This window comes from Brachycentrus maculatus, unplaced genomic scaffold, assembly GCF_059751285.1.
Source record: "Brachycentrus maculatus isolate JH-2025_06_01 unplaced genomic scaffold, ASM5975128v1 h1tg000199l, whole genome shotgun sequence".
NCBI classification, from domain to species: domain Eukaryota; kingdom Metazoa; phylum Arthropoda; class Insecta; order Trichoptera; family Brachycentridae; genus Brachycentrus; species Brachycentrus maculatus.
In genome coordinates this window covers 2,854,305-2,877,232 of record NW_028280950.1, presented here as the reverse complement: position 1 = coordinate 2,877,232, position 22,928 = coordinate 2,854,305, and the positions used below count along the sequence as shown (strand labels likewise).

Here is a 22,928-nt window from a genome sequence, read left to right as displayed (position 1 = left end):
TAGAACCTCAATTATCTGGACCTCTATTATTCGGATTGATAAAAAAAATAATAAAAAAAAATGTTGCTGATTTGCACTAAGTGAATTGCGTCTACTGTTGTTAAGTTGGAACCCAAACAATTCTTACGTCATAGCTTATGCATTCTTCTTAACAAGGTCTTGAGAAGGAATATATGAGTCATCTCACACAACATTTGCAGTATTCGCGATTTGATAGCTTAAAAAAGAACTGTTGTCTTGAAACAGAAATTAATAACTGTTTTTTTTTTTAAATAATATTTTAGCCATTTGTAAATCCATCGTAATACAAATGATAAATAATGAATGTACTTGTCCTGACAATTTTTTTTTCAACTATCGAGATTTTTTCTTATTCGGACTACCTACCGTCTGGATAATCGAGGTTCTACTGAATGTTATGTCAATACACTAAAAGGAGCCATTATAACACACCTTTCTATGCTTGCATTAAAATTACTTATTAAAAAAAGACACAATATTGAGCAAAACTAAAATGAGTATGTTTCGACAGACAAAATGTAAAAATTTTCATATACATATTTATAACAACAAAAAAAAATTATATCTAAAGCAATACATAGAAAAACAGGCAAATATTCTATTAGTGAAATTCGTAAAAACCAAGGGAACTAAGTCAATAAAAAGTTAATAGTTTAAAATTAAGATGAATAAAAATAGACATAACATTCAAATGGAAAATTATGTAAATAATTAGGGGTAGTAGGTATAGACAATGCAAGCAACAAAAAAGAGATTTTAAGAATATATCTAATAATAATTTTGGATAATTAATATAGCGGTATTTTCGTAAAACACTACCTTAGGAGTGCTTATACAGACATGGATAATGAATATGAAAATGATGAAATAAATAAAGATAAATGAAAAAATATGTCACCGTTACATTTCACGATTGTGATTTGTACATGTAAATTTAAAATATTTGTATTTTTTTGTATTTTGGTCTAAAATGGTCTCAGTATAAATATTTGAGGCAGCATTATATTGGGGCCAATATAATGCCAATAATTCACGTGTAGGTATACAACAAAGATACTTGTTTAAATAAAGATGATTTCAGGAAAATAATTGTTTTTTTGCATTGTTTTTAAAGATTTATTTTATACAAATAAAATTAAAATAAAGGTAAAACTTTATATTATTATGCGTACACATTATATCGTTTCATCATGTTGCAGAAAAAATGCATTACAACTGCATTTGTATTTCAGTAATTTTCCTATCAGGGGAGAATATAGTAAGCATACTGCAAAAGTAAGTCAATCCAATTACAGTATTGTTCCGACATTTTAACTTATTTCTCAACTTTTAAAACCACGATTCAGAATTAATGATGTATTCAATCACAATGACTATTTTTTAAAAACTTGGTCAGTTTTCGCAGTACGCTCATAGTATATTCTAGAAATGATTTATCACACATTTAATTATTGATTTGAAGTAAGCCGACTTAACTTAATTCAAAGCCCGCTCCCGCATTAATGGCATAGAGGAGTTTTTCTTTGAGCATGACTTCAGAGTGGAACTCGGGTAGTTTAAGAAGGTTCATGCATGTGGAGGCCGATGGAAGACGTTCAGAGGATCCAGCGTGTTGGATGCAGAACGGTGGATCCAAATCCTGTAAATAAAATAAATGGAAAAAATTACAGGAAATTTTTGACATTAATTATTTTAGCCACTTAATGCTTTTGAACGAGCAAAGTTCACAGATGACGCATGTATCATTTCGCGCCAACCTTAGCGCTGCTTGCGTGTTTGGACTAGTTTGCGTTACATAACATAAATAACCAAACTGAGGTCGCCCGTTTCCACTTCATGCTTATTATTAGAAATTATAAATTCCAACTCAATTATGTCCAATTTTTAAAAAAAAATTAATTTGTTTTATTCTTAAGGTTAAGTTTTTTTTACATTCTTCATTAGTGGCACAGCGCTGTTAATAGTCACACATCCTTATTTTCACTCTTAACAAAACTTTCTTGACATCTATATTTCAAAAATCTATTTAAAACACACCTGCTACATATAAAAATAACACTTCCTCCTACATATATAGTAAAATACATATGTATTAACTCTTATGATAATATTTTGCTAGAAATGGGTTAGTACTCATTACTAAATACACAATTAATATTATACACAAAAACGGATTGGAAAATGAAGTATTACCTTGAAGCCGAGAAGGGGAGGTCTAGAACAGCTTGTAACAAATTTCAGTAGTTGTCTCTTCTGGAGGTCAGTGAAGTTTTCCACAACATTCCAGAAGAATTGGATCGTTGGATGCTCTATAGTATATCCACCTGAACAAAAAATATATTTATTTTTGAAGATTTCAAGGCAGGGCATTTTTTTTTCAACAAAAAAGGTCCCAGAACTTTTGTAAACTCCTGGAAAAGGTCCCAGAACTCACAATTTTTTACAATACCATATTATTTCATTTTGAAGAATAACATATATAAATGTAGATTGTAATTACGAAAGCACAAACATGGTTTCATCTAATTGATTATGAAAATTAAAAAAAATATATCCGCGAAAAAAGGTGCCGGAACACCTTTCCACCGCGTTACATGAAACAAAGCCCTGGTTAAAGGTAATACTTTTTTTTATTAAATTATTAAGAAATCATATCCATTTCTTGTGATTATTTTGTTGTTGACAAAAACATCATAAATCATAGGATAAACAATTAAACTTTGAATGATCCTATTCTGAAACAGCAAACCCAAAACTCTCACAGGAGATTTTTTCAAATAAGTTTCAGCTCTACTGATAAGTTGTTGTAATGTAATTGTTAAGTTTATTTGACTCAAGCCCTTCGTACAAAGCATCAAACATTTTGAGTGTGTCATGTACAACATTTTGAGTGTGTTCAAATACTTGTTCACAAATCTGGATTATATCCAATTATAGGAGTTATTTTTCATATTATTTTTTGATATCTCATCAAAGATGAAGAATATGGAAGTCTGGGCATTTACGGGGCTGACGACCGTCATAGACTGGTTTAAGTGATCACTTTACACACATGTAACATTCACCAATTCTACCCATTATTGACAACCACACTAATCAAATCCTTGGAAGTTCTATATATGTATATATGAACCAATTTTGAAACATTGTTCTTGAATCACTAGAACTTCACTAGAGACATCTATTGGTGAGATGAAAAGAAGCTTTTTATTGAGCTACTATGTTTCAAAATTGGTTCATATATTTATATAGAACTTCCAAGAATTTGAGTAGTGTGGTTGTCAATAATGGGTAGATTTGGTGAATGTTACACATATGCAAAGTGATCACTTAAACCAGCCTATGACGATCGTCAGCCCCGTAAATGCTCAGACTTCCATATTCTTCTTCATCTTTGATGAGATGTCAAAAAATAATGCGAAGTGATTAATGAATTAAGAAGGGGTTTATTGAATATCCAAGCCATGTATACCTCCGTAGTTGGTGTGGTGCTTGAGGTCGACCACGTCCACGCCGCTCTCGGCGCCGGAGACCAACAGGCGCAGCTCCTGCGGGCCGAAGAGCCGCAGCCACGGCAGCGGCACCACGGTGGCCAGCCCGCGCCGCGCCGCCGCCGTCTGCAGCCGCACCTGCCGGGACAGCTTCCACTCCGCCACCAGGTGGATGTACTCGATGCGATTCTCCGCCGTCACGGCTATGTTACTGCCGCCCGGCTTTAGCTCTTCCACCTAATGGTGAAAAAATTTATTAGGTTTTATTTTTTGACATCTCCACCTTCGTCAGTAAGTAGTACATATATAGGGGTTTACATAAATAAAAGTAATTTGCGTAAACGTCAACGTTATATGGGGGTTTACATAAATAAAAGTAATTTGCGTAAACGTCAACGTTATATGGGGGTTTACATAAATAAAAGTAATTTGCGTAAACGTCAACGTTATATGGGGGTTTATATAAATAAATAAATAAAATTATTTAACCATTATACAATATTGATTACCTGATCAGCGATATAAAACACCTAATGGAATTTGTGAAAATAAGGTCATTTTTCTGACCACGGTATACCTGAATACATATCGCTCACTCCTTTCAAGAACGTCATAAATCAAAAATCGTAAATTTTCAGTTGTGCATGTTTTCGGAATGCCCAGAAAATGTACTATATCCTAGCAAAAGAGGCATATTCTTAACTTAATATTTACCCGTTACAGGGCAGAAAGTGTTGTTTTTGCATTTTGAAGAAAAGGTATTGCTTAATTATTTTTTTAAATATACCAAATATTTTTTAAATGGAGAAAAAACCTTCAGTTTTTACCTAAAAAGATCTGTTGCACAGTAAAAAGTTCAAGAAGTGGCTTGATATTTATTTTTAATACATTGTATTATATTTTTAAACTTTAAAAACATTCTACTGAAAAATAAAATTTTTTGATTTATGACGTTCTTGAAAGGAGTGAGTGATATTATAAAGATACTTTCAAGTGATATCTACTACAAATCAGTAAAGAAATTTTTTGGCAATGCATTATTTCTTTACTGGACGCACTCAAAATGTTGATAATACATTATCTAGTCAAATTAAAAGCTAAAATAATAAAATGAAAAGGATATTTCTTAGCATTTCTCATGTATGATTATAATCCAGAATTCGGACCTCACAAACAATTATAAGAGTTTCTGCTCAATAAAAAAAAGCTTCTTCATCTCACCAATAGATGTCTCTTGTGAAAATTCTAGTGATTTTTATACAATGTTTCGAAATTGGATTATGTTTATGGAACATCCAAGAATTTGAGTAGTATGGTTGTCAATCATGGGTAGAATTGGCGAATGTTACACGTGTGTAAAGTGATCACTTAAACCAGCCTATGACGGCCGTAAGCCCCGTAAATGCCCAGGTTTGTATATTCTTCTTGATCTATGTTCAACTTACCCATTGCTGATGTAGCAGCCGATCAAAGGGTTTTTGATCAAGTCAAATTTTTCATCTTTGTTGAGATGTCAAAAAATAATATAAAAAATCCCATACTTAAATTTGACAGGCGCCGTGGCATAATTGGGTAGATGCTCGGCTGCGAAACTGGCGTCGCGGGTTTGATTCCCGTCAATTGCAATGTTAAGTAAGATATTCCTCCCGAATGATAATACCCTATTGCAAAAAGTGGAAATGTCCATACACCCCTGGACGTGCCAGTATATGCAGTATATGCAAAAAGTGGACATGTCCATACACCCCTGGATGTGCTAGTATATGCAGTATATGCAAAAAGTGGACATGTCCATACACCCCTGACGTGCCAGGGTTTGGGGTCCCGTTCCTTGGAGTGCTGATTGGAATACCAAGAATATGCAAGTTGTGCGCTTACCCTCTGCTCCCCGAGCTCGTCGCTCATGACGGTGAAGTCCAGGCCGAGGTCGGGCACGGCGGGGGCGGGCAGCGCGCGCAGCTGCAGCAGGGAGCGGTGCAGGCGCTCATCCAGCGCGGCCAGGCGGTGGATGTCCGCCTCGCCGCCCCCCTCGCCCACCAGCGCCTGCAGGAAGAACTCCGCCAGGGGCAGCTCCACCAGCAGACCCTCGTACAGAGCCTGGCATTCCCATAATAAGTATTAACTGTTCAATAGAACTCACATCCTATGTAAACTCACATGTATTTTAAAATCATAGAACTAAAATCATACACCTAAGTACGGCTGTCCAAACTTAAAACACAGTGAGAATTTTTTTTTGCAGTACGTTTTTTTGAAAAAAAAAAGTACTTTACTGTGTTTTGAGTTTGGACAGCCGAGTAACTTCACTGCTAACTTAGAATCAAATGAGTGGTTAGTTTTTATTATGTGATTCGCAAATGCTGAAAAATAATTACTGGTAAGCCCACGGCGATGTTCTCTGATTCCAATTTTTAGATTTCCCGCACCACAAGAAATTTCATTAACACTGCTTCTATTTAATATGCTTAATAAATAAATTGTACAATGGGTTTATAAACTATATTTTGCAGTATAATAAATTGAGTTAGTAAGTACCTTCCCGAGCATCCTCCCAAAGAAGTAATAGTGTTGCTGGAAGGTCTCCACCAGGAGGTGTACGGCGGGGTTGGGGTACAGGGTGTTGTCTCTGGTGAGGCGGAAGAAGCCCCTGTTGGGGTCGCAGGCCGTCCGGAGCAGCTCCGAGAGGAACTCCCTGAACACCCCGCCGCCATCCACCCCCGCCTCTTCCAAACCGGCCTCGTTCATCAGCTGGACGCGCATCTTCAGCCGCAAATCCGGCTCTGAGACCAAACCAAATAATTTTCGTCAAAATCTATTTTCCATCAATTAATTGACATGAATGTTTTATCAAATACAAGTATTTGTCCATTAGTACACCACCGGTTTAGGTTGTATGTAGTATTTTAACACATTAAAAAAAATCTTTTACATATGTTGGTAGAGAGCGGGAGACACAAGCGTTCTATGTATTTGCTTACTTTTGGGCAGAGCGCAAGATGCCAAAAAACATTTTCTTCTTCTTCTTAATGGTCCATAGGGCACTGCATCATATAAATGCAGTGTTATTTTAATCATTAACACATGAAGGAAAGGTGATCAGCCCTCCAAAAAACATTTTAGAGATAGAAATTGAGTTTACGATTACTTGTGATTAGTATACGACCCTAATTAGTGTACTAATTAGGGTAGGGGTTGATGAAAAAACCACCTGACAACAATGGGTTAATAACATTTTTCGTTTTGATATATTTTTTTTTTAATTCGATTTTCTCTTCATAGTCTAAAGTCTAAATGGATGTGTGAATTGTTAAAAATATTAGAATGTTTAACTTCAAAGCTAGATGTCTAATTATCAGTTCCTTCAACATTATCAAGGAATTTAAATAATTTTAAATTCAATAAGATACAACAATATACGAAATTTGTACCATTTTGTGGGCTTAGTTTATCAAAAGCATCTTCATATATGTGGGATCTTCTGATCATCACGTGGATATTGGGACCTTGCAAAAAGCTAACCAAATCGCCTTGGTGTTCTTGTTTGTCTCTGAAATCGACACAAAAATTTAAATTTAATATTTTAATAAAAATTATTAAGCTTTATCTAATGAAGTAAGTTTTACATTAAACAGATGAGAGAAGTTTTGTTACCTCATGAGTAGTCCTTGGAAAATAAGCACTCTCTGTGAGAATGGAACTACAAATGGAATTTCCTTTAGAATTGTGAGAGTTCTGATTTCTTTGGTGGTCAGTGGAGGTCCCTCTTCTAAAAATTTGAAGAAAAATAAAATTCAAATAATGATTACATTTAATAGTCAGAATGATAAAAATCTTTGATATGTAACATGTAAATATTGAAGTATGTACATATATATGTACATACTGTAAAACTATATAGTTGAAATATTTAATTATCGTTTTCAATTAATTAATACTCTTTGGGGTACACCGATCTAGGAATTTTTTATTTGGAAGGGACAAGAGTTGAGATTGGTTTGGTTTAAATCAAGTTTTGGTATAGGTTACCGGTTCCACATCTATAGGAGATATTGTCTGATCTTATTAAAAAAAATCCTGCTATAAATCATCTTTAAATATATACTAGAGGCAACAAGAGGCCCCAGGAGACAGAATGAAGGGCTGGGAAGAGGCAAAATTTTTTGTGTTCCTTTCTCCTGTCTATGAGAGGACATTTCCTGAATTAACAAAATATTTTAGCATGGGGTGCTGAAGTAAAAAAGTTTGGTTGATGGGTTGACAATTTTCAAACCCTCATTCCCACCCGATACGGCGCTGCATCATATAAACGCAGCATTATCTTGATCTAGCACATGAAGGAAAGGTGATCAGCCTTCCACTTCAGGTACCAGTCCAGGGTAATATTGAATAATTATAAGAGTAAAAAAATCTCTTATATTTATTTGACCCCCCCCTAGGAATCGAGCCCGGGATCTCCAGTACAGTAGCCGAGCGTGCTGACCTACACTACGGAGGCGGACATTTTTTTTGGCTAAAGAAAAACACGGAGACATACCGCAGTCTTCTCTGGTGAGGGCGGTGAAGGCCGCGAAGGGCCGATAGTGGCGAAGGCGCTGGTGGCGGCGCAGCAGGTGATGGGGGCGCTCCGCCAGCAGCGGCAGGGATAGCCCCCCGCCGCCGCCCCCGCACCACTCCCGCTCCCCGCTCGTGAAGTGCAGCCGCTGGTCGCGAGTGTGCAACTGCCGCAACAGCTTGACCGCAACCTGCTCAATGCACATTTATTTTATAGATACTAAAACAATTCACGGAAAACTAAAAGAGCTAAGGACTTACAACACTGGAAGCGTGACAGAAGTTGATAAAGACTATTAACACATTTCGAACGGGTGTTTTTTTTACGACTGCGGACAGCTGGCGACAGGATTTTATAATTGTGTACATATAGTTTAGACTTTAACAAAGAGATTGGTAAATAATATTCATATAAAATTATAAAATAATTCCTTCTTTTCTTACTTTGAAATGAGGCCGGCGCAGAAGGTAAAATACCCCTTTCGCCTTTAAGCATCAATCGACCAAACGGTTAGAAATAACTTTCCCGTCCTAAGTGTGTTTAAGGTTTTGTGGCCTAAAAAACTCTCCATGTTTGGTATACTAGTTTTCGCTTGAACATTGATGTTTTTTTATTTATAGGAATAACCCGCAAAGTCTCTAATTTTAGAGGTTTGTCAGTAGGTAGGATAGTAAGGACAGGGAAGGTAAATGTGAAAAATACATCAAAAACACCCAGACCAATTGAAAATAAATCTTTCTTGAATTTATTTTGCATTAGATGGGAATCGAACTCGCGACGCCAGTTTCACAGTCGAGCGTCTACTCAATTACACCACGGCATCTGCCGTTATGATGACTTATGTGGACATGAAGTGCCGGATACAAATTGACTTAATATTTTGTTTGTGGTGCTTATGGGCGATGTTTGACAGCCGAAGACAAGTGGAGGGGGCTCAAGTGCAATCTTTATCCCATGTCAATTTTGCCGGTTAGGAAGTTAGTTGGAATTGGGCGATAAAAAGGTACACAATTTATCATTTTTATAAAAATTTATCGAATAAGTTACCTTAAACAAATGTGCCCATATTGATGTTTGATTTGGGTAGCGATCATTTAGACTCTTCTCATGATTGTCAGAGGATGAAGAAAACACAGCACTTCTGAAAAAATATTTTTTAAAACTTATAACACCAAGTTTTTATACTTTTAACCACGTATTTAAGTTGTCAACAAACATATTTGTCACGGCAATATTTAGTATTGCATGTGTTGCTGTTACATTCAACAGATGCGCTCCGTGTGCATTGAAAAAAAATGTTTTTCAAAAATATCATGTTTTTGACATGAAAATCTTACTTACTTATAACCCTTATCCGCACCCAATGGTGCATAGGGCACTGCATCGAATTGACGCAGTGTTACCTTGATCATTACTTGCATGAAGGCAAGGTGATCACTCTTGCGCTTCAGAAACCAGTCCAGGGTAATATTAAATAAATATTACAGTGTAAAATCACCAATATTTATTTTCACCCCCCCTGGGAATCGAACCCGAGACCTCCAGCACGGCAGCTAAACACGCTGACCATTACACCACGGAGGCGGACAGTGCGGACACGGGCGGATATACAGGTAAAAACACCTATCATGCACATATTCAACTGCAGCATTGAGTAAAATTTTTAAAGCGATCGTTGAACAACTTTAGAAGATTTAACATTGACATTTTTACTTGGTAATTGTAAGTACTAAATGGTAATAAAATTTACCTGTAATCCTGTCCTACATTTAGACGTTGTTCCGGGAAAGCTAGTTCTATGAGGCCAGTACAGACTTGCCTTAGTAACACACAGAGTGGACTAAGTTCAGAGAAAGAAAAAGCTTGAACTAAGCTGACAGAGGCACTAGATTCACCTGGGGACAAAATATACAAATATAGTAGACTTTGAAGTAATGGAAAATAATATCTAATCGGAATTTTCTGTTGGTCACATAATTTTTTTAATAAAATATAGTTGCAAAGAGGCCTTTACTTAGGACCTGGTGATAACAAAATATAAAAATATATTATAACGAAATGTACGTAAATATAAATTATTTGCAAAGAGAACATGATCCCAATTTAATATGATTTAGGATTTTCAGCTTAAATGGATACCCTCTTGGCCTATTATATCAAGGATATTGAATTTATCAGTTAAAATCTCACTGTATTTAGCTTGTTATATTATTTATTTTTGAAGTACGTGTATTCATGGTGTTCTCTTTTAGGCAGTTTTTTATTATAAAATAGTGCTGAGTTGTTGCCGTTGCACTTTTTGATAACAATTTACACTATTATTAAAAATATAATCATAGAATAGCATCCCACAAAATTGATGCCTACAGTAAAAGCAATATAGAAAATATATTAAATATTGTCAGTTCACACAATGCGTACAAGCCGTGGAGATTTTTATTAAAAAATATATATTTCAGTGATTTTTAGCAATCAAATGATGTGCCAAATAAATAGATTGATCAAATAAATAAATTATTTTTATTAATATCATAATCAAAGTATTTTATACAATTATATTTTAAATATAATAATTAAAGTCAAATATGTAAAAATAAAATGAAATAGCACTGGCAACATCTCCCACTTCAATGCTCCTACCAACGACCTAGCTTTTTCCTACGTGTTTCACGTTATCATACGTAAACACGCAAAACTTCAAATAATAAATCCCCGAATGATTGTTGTATTATATTTTGAAAACGAGGGATTCCTATATTATTATTTATATCTATTATACATAAAATTAGTTTGATGTGATGGATTACCAGTCACCGGCGCCGTGTCACTCTCGCCAAACTCCTCGTCGTGCAGCGTGGTCAGGAGCAGCGAGTAGAGGGAGCAGAAGGTGGCCAGCGGTGGCAGCAGGCGCGCGCTGCGGGAGCCCATCCCCTGTGCCAGCATGGCCAGCAGGGTGCTGCCGCGCACGGGCCCCCCCACCGAGGGCACGCCGGGCCCCGCCGACGGCTCCAGGCTGCTGGCCCAGGACCAAAGCGCGCGCAGGAAGGACGGCTTGAAGGCCAGCGTGAACAGGAGTCTGCCCCAGACATAAATGATTGAATTAATCCAAAGAAATATAGGATTTAACACTTTGCCTCTTCTACCGACCCCTAATTTTGTATTGACCGACAATTTTTTCACATTTTCTATAAATTTTGCAAATTAGTTCATAAAAAAATTTAATAAAAATTGCTTCGCAAGAGAAGGTCTGTCAGGAAGCCTAGATGCTTCTGTATCAGATCTGGGAATGCGGTGGTTCAGCTTTCAATGTAATTCTTCTGACCCCTATCTGCACCCAATGCCGCATAGGATACCGCATCAGAGTGATGGGATGTTAACTCGATAGTTCTTCTTCTCTTCTTCCAACCCTTATCCACACCCAATGGTGCACACATTTGGCTACTATGTACGGGGTGCGGGTTCAATTTCCAGGTTGTTTAAATAAATAAAAACTCTAATATTGACTTTGCCTTCACGGAATAAATAATCAAGTTGACACTGCATCAATCCTGTGAGAAGCCGTATGCATCATTCGCAGTATGAGAATGGAATACTTCCATTCTCATACTCACTCAGTATTGTGGGGATATGATAACAACATATAGAGCTTTGAAGGTCATATTATATTATTTGACAGGCACCGTGGCGTAGTTGGATAGATGCTCAGCTACGAAACTAGCGTCGCGAGTTTGATTCCCGCATATTGCAAAACAAATTCAAGAAATATTATTTTTCAATTGATCTGGATATTTGTGACGTATTTTTCATATTTACCTCCCCTATCTTTACTATCCTACCTGCAGACAAGCCTAACAGCAGAGGATTTGCGGGTTATTCTTTTTTAATAATTTTTTTTTGTTGGTTAAGCAAAAGGCTTGGAAGGCGTAATAACAATAAAAAAAGCCACTCACTTATATTTATGGAACGCTAGCTTATGGCTCAACAGCAAGTTGTGACATATCCCAGATATGTGTTCGAGAACCTCGTGGTTCCATTCGTTCTGGCCGCTCTGCGAGCAAATGGCCAGAACTCCGCTGTCGCTGCTGTTCAGCATCTCGATGCACCGGGCGTTGACTTCATTCTCACTCTGCGCGGAGTGGTCCTCTTCGTTGTCGCTGTCGGACTCCCCCTCGCAGCTGGTGCGGCTGTGGGAGTAGAGCTCGTTGCTGGGCACGCGGCGCCTGCAGCACAGCGTGGAGGTCAGGCGGGACATCACAGCCAGGTAGTTTAATATTTGAGTATTGGAATATATATTTGAAATATTTAATCTATTTTTTTGTTCTCCACAAATTGTTTGCACTGAAAAAAATCAAAATAATTATGTTATTGAAAAAAAAAAATAGCTCCTATAATTGAAGATAATCCAGATTTAAGAACAAGTATTTGGACACGCAATAATTATGTATTAACCGGATCCACGCGGCTCGCATAACCGTTTGTGTTTTTACAAGACATGCCCCATACGCGGCTGACATAAGCGTTTGTGTTTTCACTTTGCTCCAAGTTTCGAACCTCAGTTCAACTTGGAGGGATTTTTTCATGGTGTGGAACTTTGGATAAAATAATACGTCAATCCTCGGCCTTATGACATCTGTTGAAATATCTGACTAATAATTTGTAATATCACAAGGATAAATAAAACAACAGATCCCTGACTTTTCTTGCGGTCGGTAATTAGTCCGCGCCATAATCATGCCCTATATCTGTCTCACTCTCGACGCTACGCATCGCCAGTGGGTAAGAGTGACACATGATGCGTGCTTTGATTTATTTATGTTACGATCTAATTTGTTTATATTACGATATATTTCAAGAATAATGTGTATTATAGAGTACCAAAAAGGCACAATGAATCCCATTGAACGTTTTTATTTAGGAAAATAAATCGTTTCATAACTAAATACATGATAAAAGTAATAATTTAAAAAACGGCGAAATACAGCCGCGCACGAGCGTCTCTTAGGAACAAAGTTAACGCGTTTAAAAGGTTAAAGCCATATTAACATATTGTTTGCAGGAAAGGCTTAATAGCGTTTTTTACATATTGTTGGTAGAGAGCGGGAGATGCTTATAAGCACCCATTTCCAATGACATTCGCCTCATACATTTGTTTTATCGTTCTTTCCTCGCTCATTCCTTCCACATGTCAAAACCATCTCAAAACACTTTTCTTAATTTTATCGATAATGCCTATTTCAGCCTGTATTTATTCCTTATTTCACAATTCGAACATCTATCATACATCGTTTTGACGCACATTCGTCTGGGGGATCGTATTTCGGCTGCATTCAGTCTATTTTCATCCTTCTTTTCCCAACTCCTTGCTTTGCTTTCATACATTAGTGTTGGGACCAGGACTTCGTTGTGTACTGTCAGTTTAGCTTTCGCTGATAGGTTTTTATTTGCCCTAACTGATTTCAGTGCACCATTCATTCTGTTCCCAGCATTAAATTATAGTCAAATAATTATAATTAAAAAATTATAATTAAATCAATACATTATGGGTATATTTACCAAAATTTGGCGGTTGAAGAAGTAGTACAGAATATAAGAGCCACGATGAGTACGATAAAGTATCTAGAGAAGTGGGATTCCCTAAACACCAGAGTAACGAGGCGTACGGAAAGCTGGACTGGCCGCAGAGAGCTGGCAGTATGAACATGCGTATCACTTCACTTGTCTGCACGCACAATATACTGGACGCAAATTCAAACATTACACTATGGCTGAAAGAAGAACAAACAATATTTAGTATGTACATTATAAATAATACAAGAAAGCTAAACTTGCTTTGTCGTGTAGAGGCATGCATAGGGCGCTTGTGCACTACACGGAATTTTACTGTCCGGCAGTCCGGTTTTTTAAAATAAAAGCAACGACAGTTTAGCTTGATCGTTCACGCCTTATTTGGTTGTGGGATATTTTTATTTTTATTTATTTTCAATGTGAAGATTTTTTTTCAAAATCATACAGGATATCGAAAACAAAAAAGTGAAGAAAAAAAAATTTGTCGAGCATCATATGTATTGTTTACTCTGTAGATTTGAAAACCATTTCTAAGTTATTTTCCAAATGCATAGTTAAGCACGATTTCTTTCTTTATACAACTACATTCAAAAGTTTTTTTTAAATTTAAGGACTTATTTATGTAAAATATACTATATTTATTTTAGAAATTTACTTTATTTATTATAATTCCAAGTTGGTGGCCCAAATAGGCCCGTCGTACCTACAACATTAGCCCACACATTGCAGTTCAGAACTTTCGGTCATTAGGAGAATGATGAACCGCCTTTGCAAGCGCCTTGCAAACGACACTTTCCACAGAAAATGCACAAACATACTAACTCCAAAGGTAATATGTCATTTTCATTAGCTGTCTAATCATTATACCAACTGGAATTGTTTGTCTAACGGGATAATTGAAATCTTTAGACACAGACAGGACACACAGCGGTTGTGAACTTCAGCCATTGCGCACAAAGAGTCAATGTTCCTGACCTTCGTATTGCGTACCCATGCCCCAACAAGGTAAGTATTTTTTTTAAAACTATTAAAAAAAATACAATATCAAGTTCACGCGCACTGTAATCACGTACCGATCGAGCGCACCAATCCGGAGAAAGACGCACAAGTGCACAAGTCATAATCTGTTTTTTCATGCTAACCAGACTGCTTGACAGTAAAATTCCGTGCAGTGCACAAGCGCTCGTAGCATACAGTAACCAGAAATTTGGACTTAAAATAATCGATTAAAAAGCATCAATAATTTGCTTTTAGTGATTCGTGTTTGTCCAAAACACAGGCTTACGAGTGGTATAAGAAGTTCAAAGCGGGCCTTGAAATCGTCAAAGATTCGACTTGCTCCGGTCGGCCATCGACCTCTACGATAGCAGATAACATTGACAAAATCAAAACACTAGTACTTGAAAATTGCCACATGAGTGTTAGAGAGTTCGCTGAAGAGTGTGACATATGATATTTAAGCTTAACTTTTCCCTTACGGAACTAAAAAACTTCCGCATGCAACAGTGATATGTATTTTGTACACCATATTGAAAATGTGATTTAAAAAGGGAAAAAAGGTGAATATTTCTAAATGTTGCTTTTATTGACAATAGTTGAAGTTGAAATGTAACAATTTTATAATGTTAGCTCTGGTAAGAAAATGAGAAAAAAAATCATCGCAAGTAGCCGCAATAGCTAGCATAGTGTCACGACTGCCGCGTAAGATGATCTGTACGCTACCGGCGCAACTAAACACGCTATGACATGCGTGTATACCAGTGGCGGACCTACCCTAGAAGCCCAAAAGCCCAGGTTGCCTAACAACTCCAACAATGATTAAAAATACATAATAAATGTATGCCTGTTTTTAAATTATCGCGCGCTTTTTCGTACCACCCGAGATAGCCGAGTGTAAACATTCGGCTTTCGCCCTGTCTGTTGCAGGTGCAGGCGATACAAGATTAGCCATCTCGCTCGCTCTCATTGGCTTCAATTTGGGCTTCTGCTTCCAGCAAAACGCATAGTTGATTTGGTTTAAAAACATAACTTTAAACCGTACAATGTAGGTACCTATATGGCATTTTGTATCGAGTTTGGAAGCCAGCTTCGGTAGCGTGAACATAGCTACAACAAATTAGCTACAATTCGCAATATTTGTAACGAACGTATTTCATTATTGTTATCTGTTACTCATCTGTCAGATGCTTATCAACTAGTTTTATGCCTTTGTAGAGTTCATAAATATAAAATATAATAGATAATCCATAATTAAATACGGTAATTGTAGGAGTTATTAAGATTTGAATAAGTTTTCGCATTATTTTCGTTCTTCACTACGTTTTTCGTAAGCACATTTTTGTTTGAACGTCATAATGAATTCGGATACGGCCGATGTCGTTTGTGCTGTTTTATTTATTTATTTGTTTTATTTATAAAAGTGGTTGAAGGAATTAATTTATAATGGAAAGGTGAGCGCATTGAATTTTATTAAAAAAAGAAATGATTACATCTCAAGGTCTCAAAGACCTACTCCTGATTTAAAAATATCACTACTGATAAATTACATAAAAGGAAGTTTAATCAGTCGATATACAAAACTCGTTGGATTAGAAACGTATTGAAATATATTATTAGATTAAAACCAATATTTTTAGCTTTTCCATTTTATTTTTATTTGACCAGCGACCGGGTTACCGACATTTTATTATCAGACTGGTACGTCGATGTCGATGTACTGATGATGTCGGTAACAACGAAACCCGGTCGCTGGTCAAATAAAAATAAAGTGGAAAAGCTAAAAATATTGGTTTTAATCTAATAATATATTAAAATGCAATTCCATCACGAAGTGCCAGTGGATAATATAAATCTATTAGAAACGTATTTTACTGCAGTCAACATTTTCTTTATTTCAATGTGATGGCTATTCCGTACAAAAAATTACATCTTTGCATTTTTTACACTCATTACAATACATTGTTTATCTTTATTTGTTTTTTTTTTTAAATAAAGTTTTGTACTGACATTTCTTGGTTGAACTGCATTTTATAGAATAAAATAACAACTATGAAATTTTTTCCACTTGAATTTTTTTTGACCAGCAGTCGGGTTTCGTCATAACTGACACCACCAGTCCGATGATGTCGGTTACGACGAAACCCGGTTGCTGGTCAAATAAAATTCATGTGGAAAAAATTACATAGTCGCTATTTTATTCTGGCTACGCTTGGATGGCTTGACTCTGACCAATATCTGTACCCGACGGATTCTTCAGTTCTTTAGACACGTTGTGCGTGGCAACGAAGATAGCCTGGAACGACTAGTTGTGATCGGTAGCCTAGAGGGAAAGAGAGGGTGAGGAAGATCCCCACACGATGGACCGATCAAATTAAGGCAGCAGCAGGCACTTCAATGGTTGATGCGCTACGTGCAGCGCAGTCAAGGGATAACTGGAGAAGAGTCATTGCTTCTGCAAGGGTCACAACCCTCAGCAATGATGAATAAGACGGAGAAGAAGATTTTATTTTGAAAAATAATGGGCTTGCCTTACTGGTAAGCTCTGGGCACGCCACTGGTGTATACGCACAGCATGGCACGCACGCACACACTGAAAAACATTTGTGTATCGGTGATTTTATCCTCGAATTTCAACAAACTATTCATTTCTGTCGCTGCAAATGAATTACTTTATATAATAATTCTTTTATGTAATACGTAATTATATTACAGAGGAATACAACAATTCTGAGCCCGTATCTATTATACTTTATACATATCGGTATTTAAATTGATATTTCTTAAGTCGAGTTGTATTAAATACATATCACCAAGAGAGGAAGGTTCAAGATGCAGACTTTTCCCATCTTAAGTGAGATACCAACCCTAGTTACACAGACAGGGTACAATGCCATCTTGATAATATTAGGCTCATTCTCTGTATAGTCAATTATTATAATCAAATAAAAATTGGAACATTTACCTGTATTCAGGTATATGTGATTCGTCTACAAAAGAAAAAGGTCTTTTTAAAAGATCAAACAAGGAAGCTGCGAGAGGAGTAGGAGGGTTCGCTGAGGGACCGTATAATGATGGAGTTCTACTCTCAAGAAGTAATCGTATTTCTTTAAAGTAACCTGAAACAAACAAGGAATAAGTTGAGATATTATAAATATGAAAAATTTATTATATTTCAATAGATATTAAAAAATAAAAAAATAGAGCTACTCGCCTCTTTTGATAAGGTACAAAAATGTTCCTGAAATTTCTATGTTGGCAACTTCTTCGTTCATAATTGATTTTGCAGAATCTAAACTAGTAAAAACTTCTAACATTCTGAGAGGTACAGCTAATGAATCACGCCCCTAAAAGAAAAGGTAAATTAATAATTATGAATTACGTATCGGTAGTACTTACTACCAAGAATAAATACCGGTAGAATGAAATGAAGAAAAGTAAACTAACCTGGCTTTTTTGCAAATTAAGTAATTTTAAATGTAAGGCCAAGAGTCTTCGTATTTGAAGGTAAGAACCGGTGCTTTGTAATACTTTGGTCCATTGTTTTAAAAGCTGTTGTGATATATATATCTAGAAAGTAAATAAGTTTTATTTTATTTTTTAAAGGAATAACCCGCAAAGCTTCTATATTAGAAGCTTGTCTGCAGGTAGGATAGTAAGGATAGGGAAGGTAGATGTGAAAAATATACCACAAAAGCCCAGACCGATTGAAAATAAATATTTGTTGAATTTATTTTGCAATTGGCGGGAATCGAATCCGCAACGATAGTTTCGCAGTCGAGCGTCTACCCAACTACGCCACAGCGCCTGTCAAAAGTAAATAACTAGAAAGTGATACATATATTTAGAAGTTATAATGATGCACATCCGAGGTATCCAACCTCCATAGACAACATGTTCGTGCCAATGCGGCATCATACGATAACTGAGTCTGAGTAGCGGGCACTAGAATAGCGGGACACTAGATCAAACGAAAGCCGAGTAGTTTAGTCGTCTCGCTCTCTCGTTATGGTAGTACCATATTTATTAGAGTGAAAGAAATAACATGTCGCTAGCGGACGAAAAATTAACATGCTGATATATAAGTACGTAGATTTCACAGCACCGACTGATTGTGCTTTTTATCAAAAACAATATTGTGAAACATTTAACAATTTGAAATTATAAAAATGAAAAAAAATAAAATTTTCATAAATATTATTTCAAGATCACAAAAAATGGAGTAAGTAGATTTTATTATTATAAAAAGTTATCGAATTGAAATTCATATATGGGGGGTTTCAATCATCCTGTTAAATCCGGCTAGGTTAAAGGAGGGAGAAATTAATAAATGTAATGTCAGTCAAAAGATACTGAAACTAAAAGATGGAAAAAAATATTGCGTAACATTTTCTTACCAGTCTAGATGAGTCTTTAGGTTGATCATAAAAAAATAAAAGTCTTCGTATCAAAACGATTAATTGCAGTTCATTGGGAATACTGGTTTGTTGCAGAAATGTATCAAATTGTGTTCTCTCGTAATGTTTAGCTCTTGTTCTGATCATAAAACTTCTAACATACGCTTGAATTTTTATGGTGCTGTTTAAACGTTTTCGCTGTTCCTAAAATTTCAAAAATAGAGTAAGTTTTAACCACACATTTTTATTACACAATACAGTATAAAGAAATCTATTAAGAAATTGAAAGGATGACATTGAGAAAATGAAAGGATTTTTTTTAGTTTTTAAAGGAATAACCCGCAAAATGTTTACTTTGAGAGGCTTATCTACAGGTTGGATAGTAAGGATAGGGAAAGTAGATGTGAAAATATATCATAAACAACCTGCCCAATTGAAAATAAATCTTTCTCGAATTTACTTCGCAATTGGCGGGAATTGAACCCGCAACACCCCAGTTTTGAAGTCGAGAGTCTACCCATATACGTCACGGAGCCTGTGTGAATATTTTTACATTCCAAATAGCAGAAGTACCAGAAGTAAGTGATATCGTTAAGCATAAAAAAAGTTTCATTAATTGATTCCGCAGTCACTTTGTGGTAAAATGTATCCATTTTAATTCATGTTTTACTTAGTAAATACCACTATTTCTTAAAATCTACTGTGACACGTGTTTCGATGCATTCCGCATCATTTTCAAACACCGTATGTGACATACGGTGTTTGAAAATGATGCGGAATGCATCGAAACACGTGTCACAGTAGATTTTAAGAAATAGTGGTATTTACTAAGTAAAACATGAATTAAAATAAAAAAAGTTTGTTTTCATTGCAAATATATCGACACAACGTTATGCACAAGTAACAATGAAATATGTCGCCAACTTAGTAAAACGATATTTGATAAGTCAATTTTGCGAATGAACTAATGATTTATTAAATTTTAATAGATACAAAAAGAATTTGACAAAATCCTTTATATATGTGAAGTATGTGAAATCCGAAATTTTTTTGAAATTTGTATTATAAATCTCAGATCAGCTCAAGCGCTCTTGAGGTAGTATTTTACGAAAATGGCGCTATATAAATTATCCAAATTTATTATTATTATGTATTATTTCCTCTTGTCATTAGTCGAAATGCGATCTCTCAGAAGAATGTGCGACAAAACGATGTATGATAGATGTACGAATAGTGAAATAAGGAAGGAATGCAAAGCTGAGATAAGCATTATCGATAAAATTAAGAAAGGTGTGTTGAGATGGTTTGGACATGTAGAACGAATGAGTGAGGAAAGAACGGTAAAACAAATTTATGAGGCGAATGTTACAGGGAAAAGAAGCAGAGGAAGACCGAGAAAAACATGGCACGATCAGGTATGCCAAATACTTGAAAGTGGTCAGGCTAGGAGTCGTAACAATGGGCGGGTATGTATGAGGAGATGCATGAACGTGGAAGAGGCGAAGAATGTTTGCAAGGACAGAGCGGTGTGGCGCTCTATTCTCTCTGCCTACCCCTGCGGGGAAGCGGCGTGATGGTTAGTTAGTTAGTTAGTCATTACAGAGCCTGTCTTCAGGATGCTGTAATACTAAAATTGGGTAATGTGAAAAATGAAAGCATGATTATTATTCGGAATTTATATCCTACCGAGCCGCTAAATGAGTTTGAAGTTGGTTTAAATAGTTGATATTAAAAAAAGTATTTATTACTCCTGTACCATCAAATTAGGATAGAAAGAAATGAAAACCAAAAAAAGTATCTGTAACTCACGGTGGCTAAGAAAATCAAGCTTGTTTAAATTTCTATGAATAAAAAATTGATACCATAATTAAAGAATACCGTGACAAGATCAAATGTGCAGTTTATTATATCGCTCACTCCTTTCAAGAACGTCATAAATCAAAAAAATCTATTATTTTTTGATATCTCATCAAAGATGAAGAAGAATATGGAAGTCTGGGCATTTACGGGGCTTACGACCGTCATAGGCTGGTTTAAGTGATCACTTTACACACGTGTAACATTCACCAATTCTACCCATTATTGACAACCACACTACTCAAATTCTTGGAAGTTCTATATATATGAACCAATTTAGAAACCTTGTTCATGAATCACTAGAACTTCACTAGAGACATCTATTGGTGAGATGTAAAGAAGCTTTTTATTAAGCAGAAACTCTTATATTAGTATGTGAGATCCGAATCCTGGATTATAATCACACACATGAGAAACGCCAGAAAATACCATTTTCATTTTTATTATTAAGCTTATAATTTGACCAGATAATTTATTTACAACATTTTGAATGTGTCCAAATACTTGTTCACAAAATCTGGATTATCTCCAATTACAGGAGTTATTTTCATATTATTTTTTGATATCTCATCAAAGATGAAGAAGAATATGGATATCCATATTCTTCTTCATCTTTGATGAGATATCAAAAAATAATATGAAAATAACTCCTGTAATTGGAGATAATCCAGATTTTGTGAACAAGTATTTGGACACACTCAAAATGTTGCAAAAAAATCTATATTTCAGGAGAACGTTTTTAAAGTTTAAAAATATAATACATTGTATTAAAAATAAATATCATTCCACTTATTGAACTTTTTACTGTGCAACAGATCTTTTAAGTAAAACCTGAAGGTTTTTTCTCCATTTGAAAAATATTTAGTATATTTAAAAAAATAATTAAACAATACCTTTTCTTAAAAATGAAAAAACAACACTTTCTGCCCCGTAGCGGGTAAATATTAAGTTAAAAATATGCCTCTTTTGCTGGGGTATAGTACATTTTCTGGGCATTCCGAAAACATGTACAACTGAAAATTGTCGATTTTTTATTTATGACTTTCTTGAAAGGAGTGAGCGATATGTAACACTGTCTTTTATTATATCAAAATGAAACTACTAACCAAGGTTATATTAATTGTAGTTAAAATCCTAAATAGTACAATATAAATTTGAGCCAATATACCCATGAACAATTCTCTTGCAGATTTATTACACATTTGTTATTTATGAATATTATTTCTTATTTGTTGAATTAAAGCATACAAAAACATTGTATTTGGGACGCGTCGTCTAAAAGAAGATTTAAGTTATAAATTGTAATTTGAACGTACTTCTCTCTTTAGTCTTTCCTGCTGAGCTTTCAATAGTAAAGCATCTCTGCTCATGTTTTGTCGAGAGCTAGCACCAGCCAAGTTTTGCTGTGGCTTTCTGCGAAAATCTCCCTCGAAAGAATACATCTTAAATAGGGTGTTCGAATGCTCCACTCGAAACAAAAGTCACAGGTTATGTCTCACATCTACTACGGACTATGGATAAAAACAATTTTACTAAAATATAAACAGTTTCATCACATAATACAGACTGTTACTAGAAAATATTTTTTACAAGTACGATTATTAAAATAAGGTTCAGCAATCACGACGCACAATTGATATGAAAACTACTTTTTAAATTCGTATATTTCTATTACGAATATTCTCATTTCGTACTTCTATAACGCAAATTTCATAATGTCATCGCAACAATTTAAGAAACGTCATTATACAAGGTCAAATATTGCCATTACCAAGAAACAAAATATTTATTTTGCTTACCTACTCCAATTTATAATTTTAATTATTTAAAAAAATATTTTAACACAATTATATATTTTTAAATACATTGTACGGAGATAAATAAAAAAAGTTTTTGAAATTCTAAATCGATTTACACAAATAAAATGTGACAAAGTTTTACAAATAATGGTTGATTTATTTTTGTGTGCTGTACACACTACCCGGGAAAATCAAATGCTTCTCGATAATGCTGATAAGGTTGTTGGTTTATGACGTCATGGGATTATCA

At 35.4% G+C, this 22,928-nt stretch overlaps 1 protein-coding gene across 1 annotated transcript; it reads right to left on the bottom strand.

Moving 5' to 3' along the window:
* Positions 1-1,113: 1,113 nt before the first annotated feature.
* LOC148307457 (ubiquitin-protein ligase E3C) lies at positions 1,114-22,629 on the bottom strand. The gene is made up of 18 exons (XM_088263402.1): positions 22,196-22,629; positions 19,023-19,226; positions 18,073-18,195; positions 17,840-17,972; positions 17,591-17,744; positions 13,618-13,829; positions 12,015-12,402; positions 10,872-11,140; positions 9,815-9,959; positions 9,112-9,205; positions 8,047-8,254; positions 7,164-7,278; positions 6,941-7,059; positions 6,048-6,292; positions 5,391-5,609; positions 3,494-3,749; positions 2,215-2,345; positions 1,114-1,660 (listed from the first exon to the last, which is right to left on the bottom strand). Exons 1-18 carry the CDS (start codon positions 22,319-22,321, stop codon positions 1,493-1,495), a joined length of 3,309 nt encoding a protein of 1,102 aa, XP_088119528.1. The 5' UTR covers positions 22,322-22,629; the 3' UTR covers positions 1,114-1,492.
* Positions 22,630-22,928: the final 299 nt, after the last annotated feature.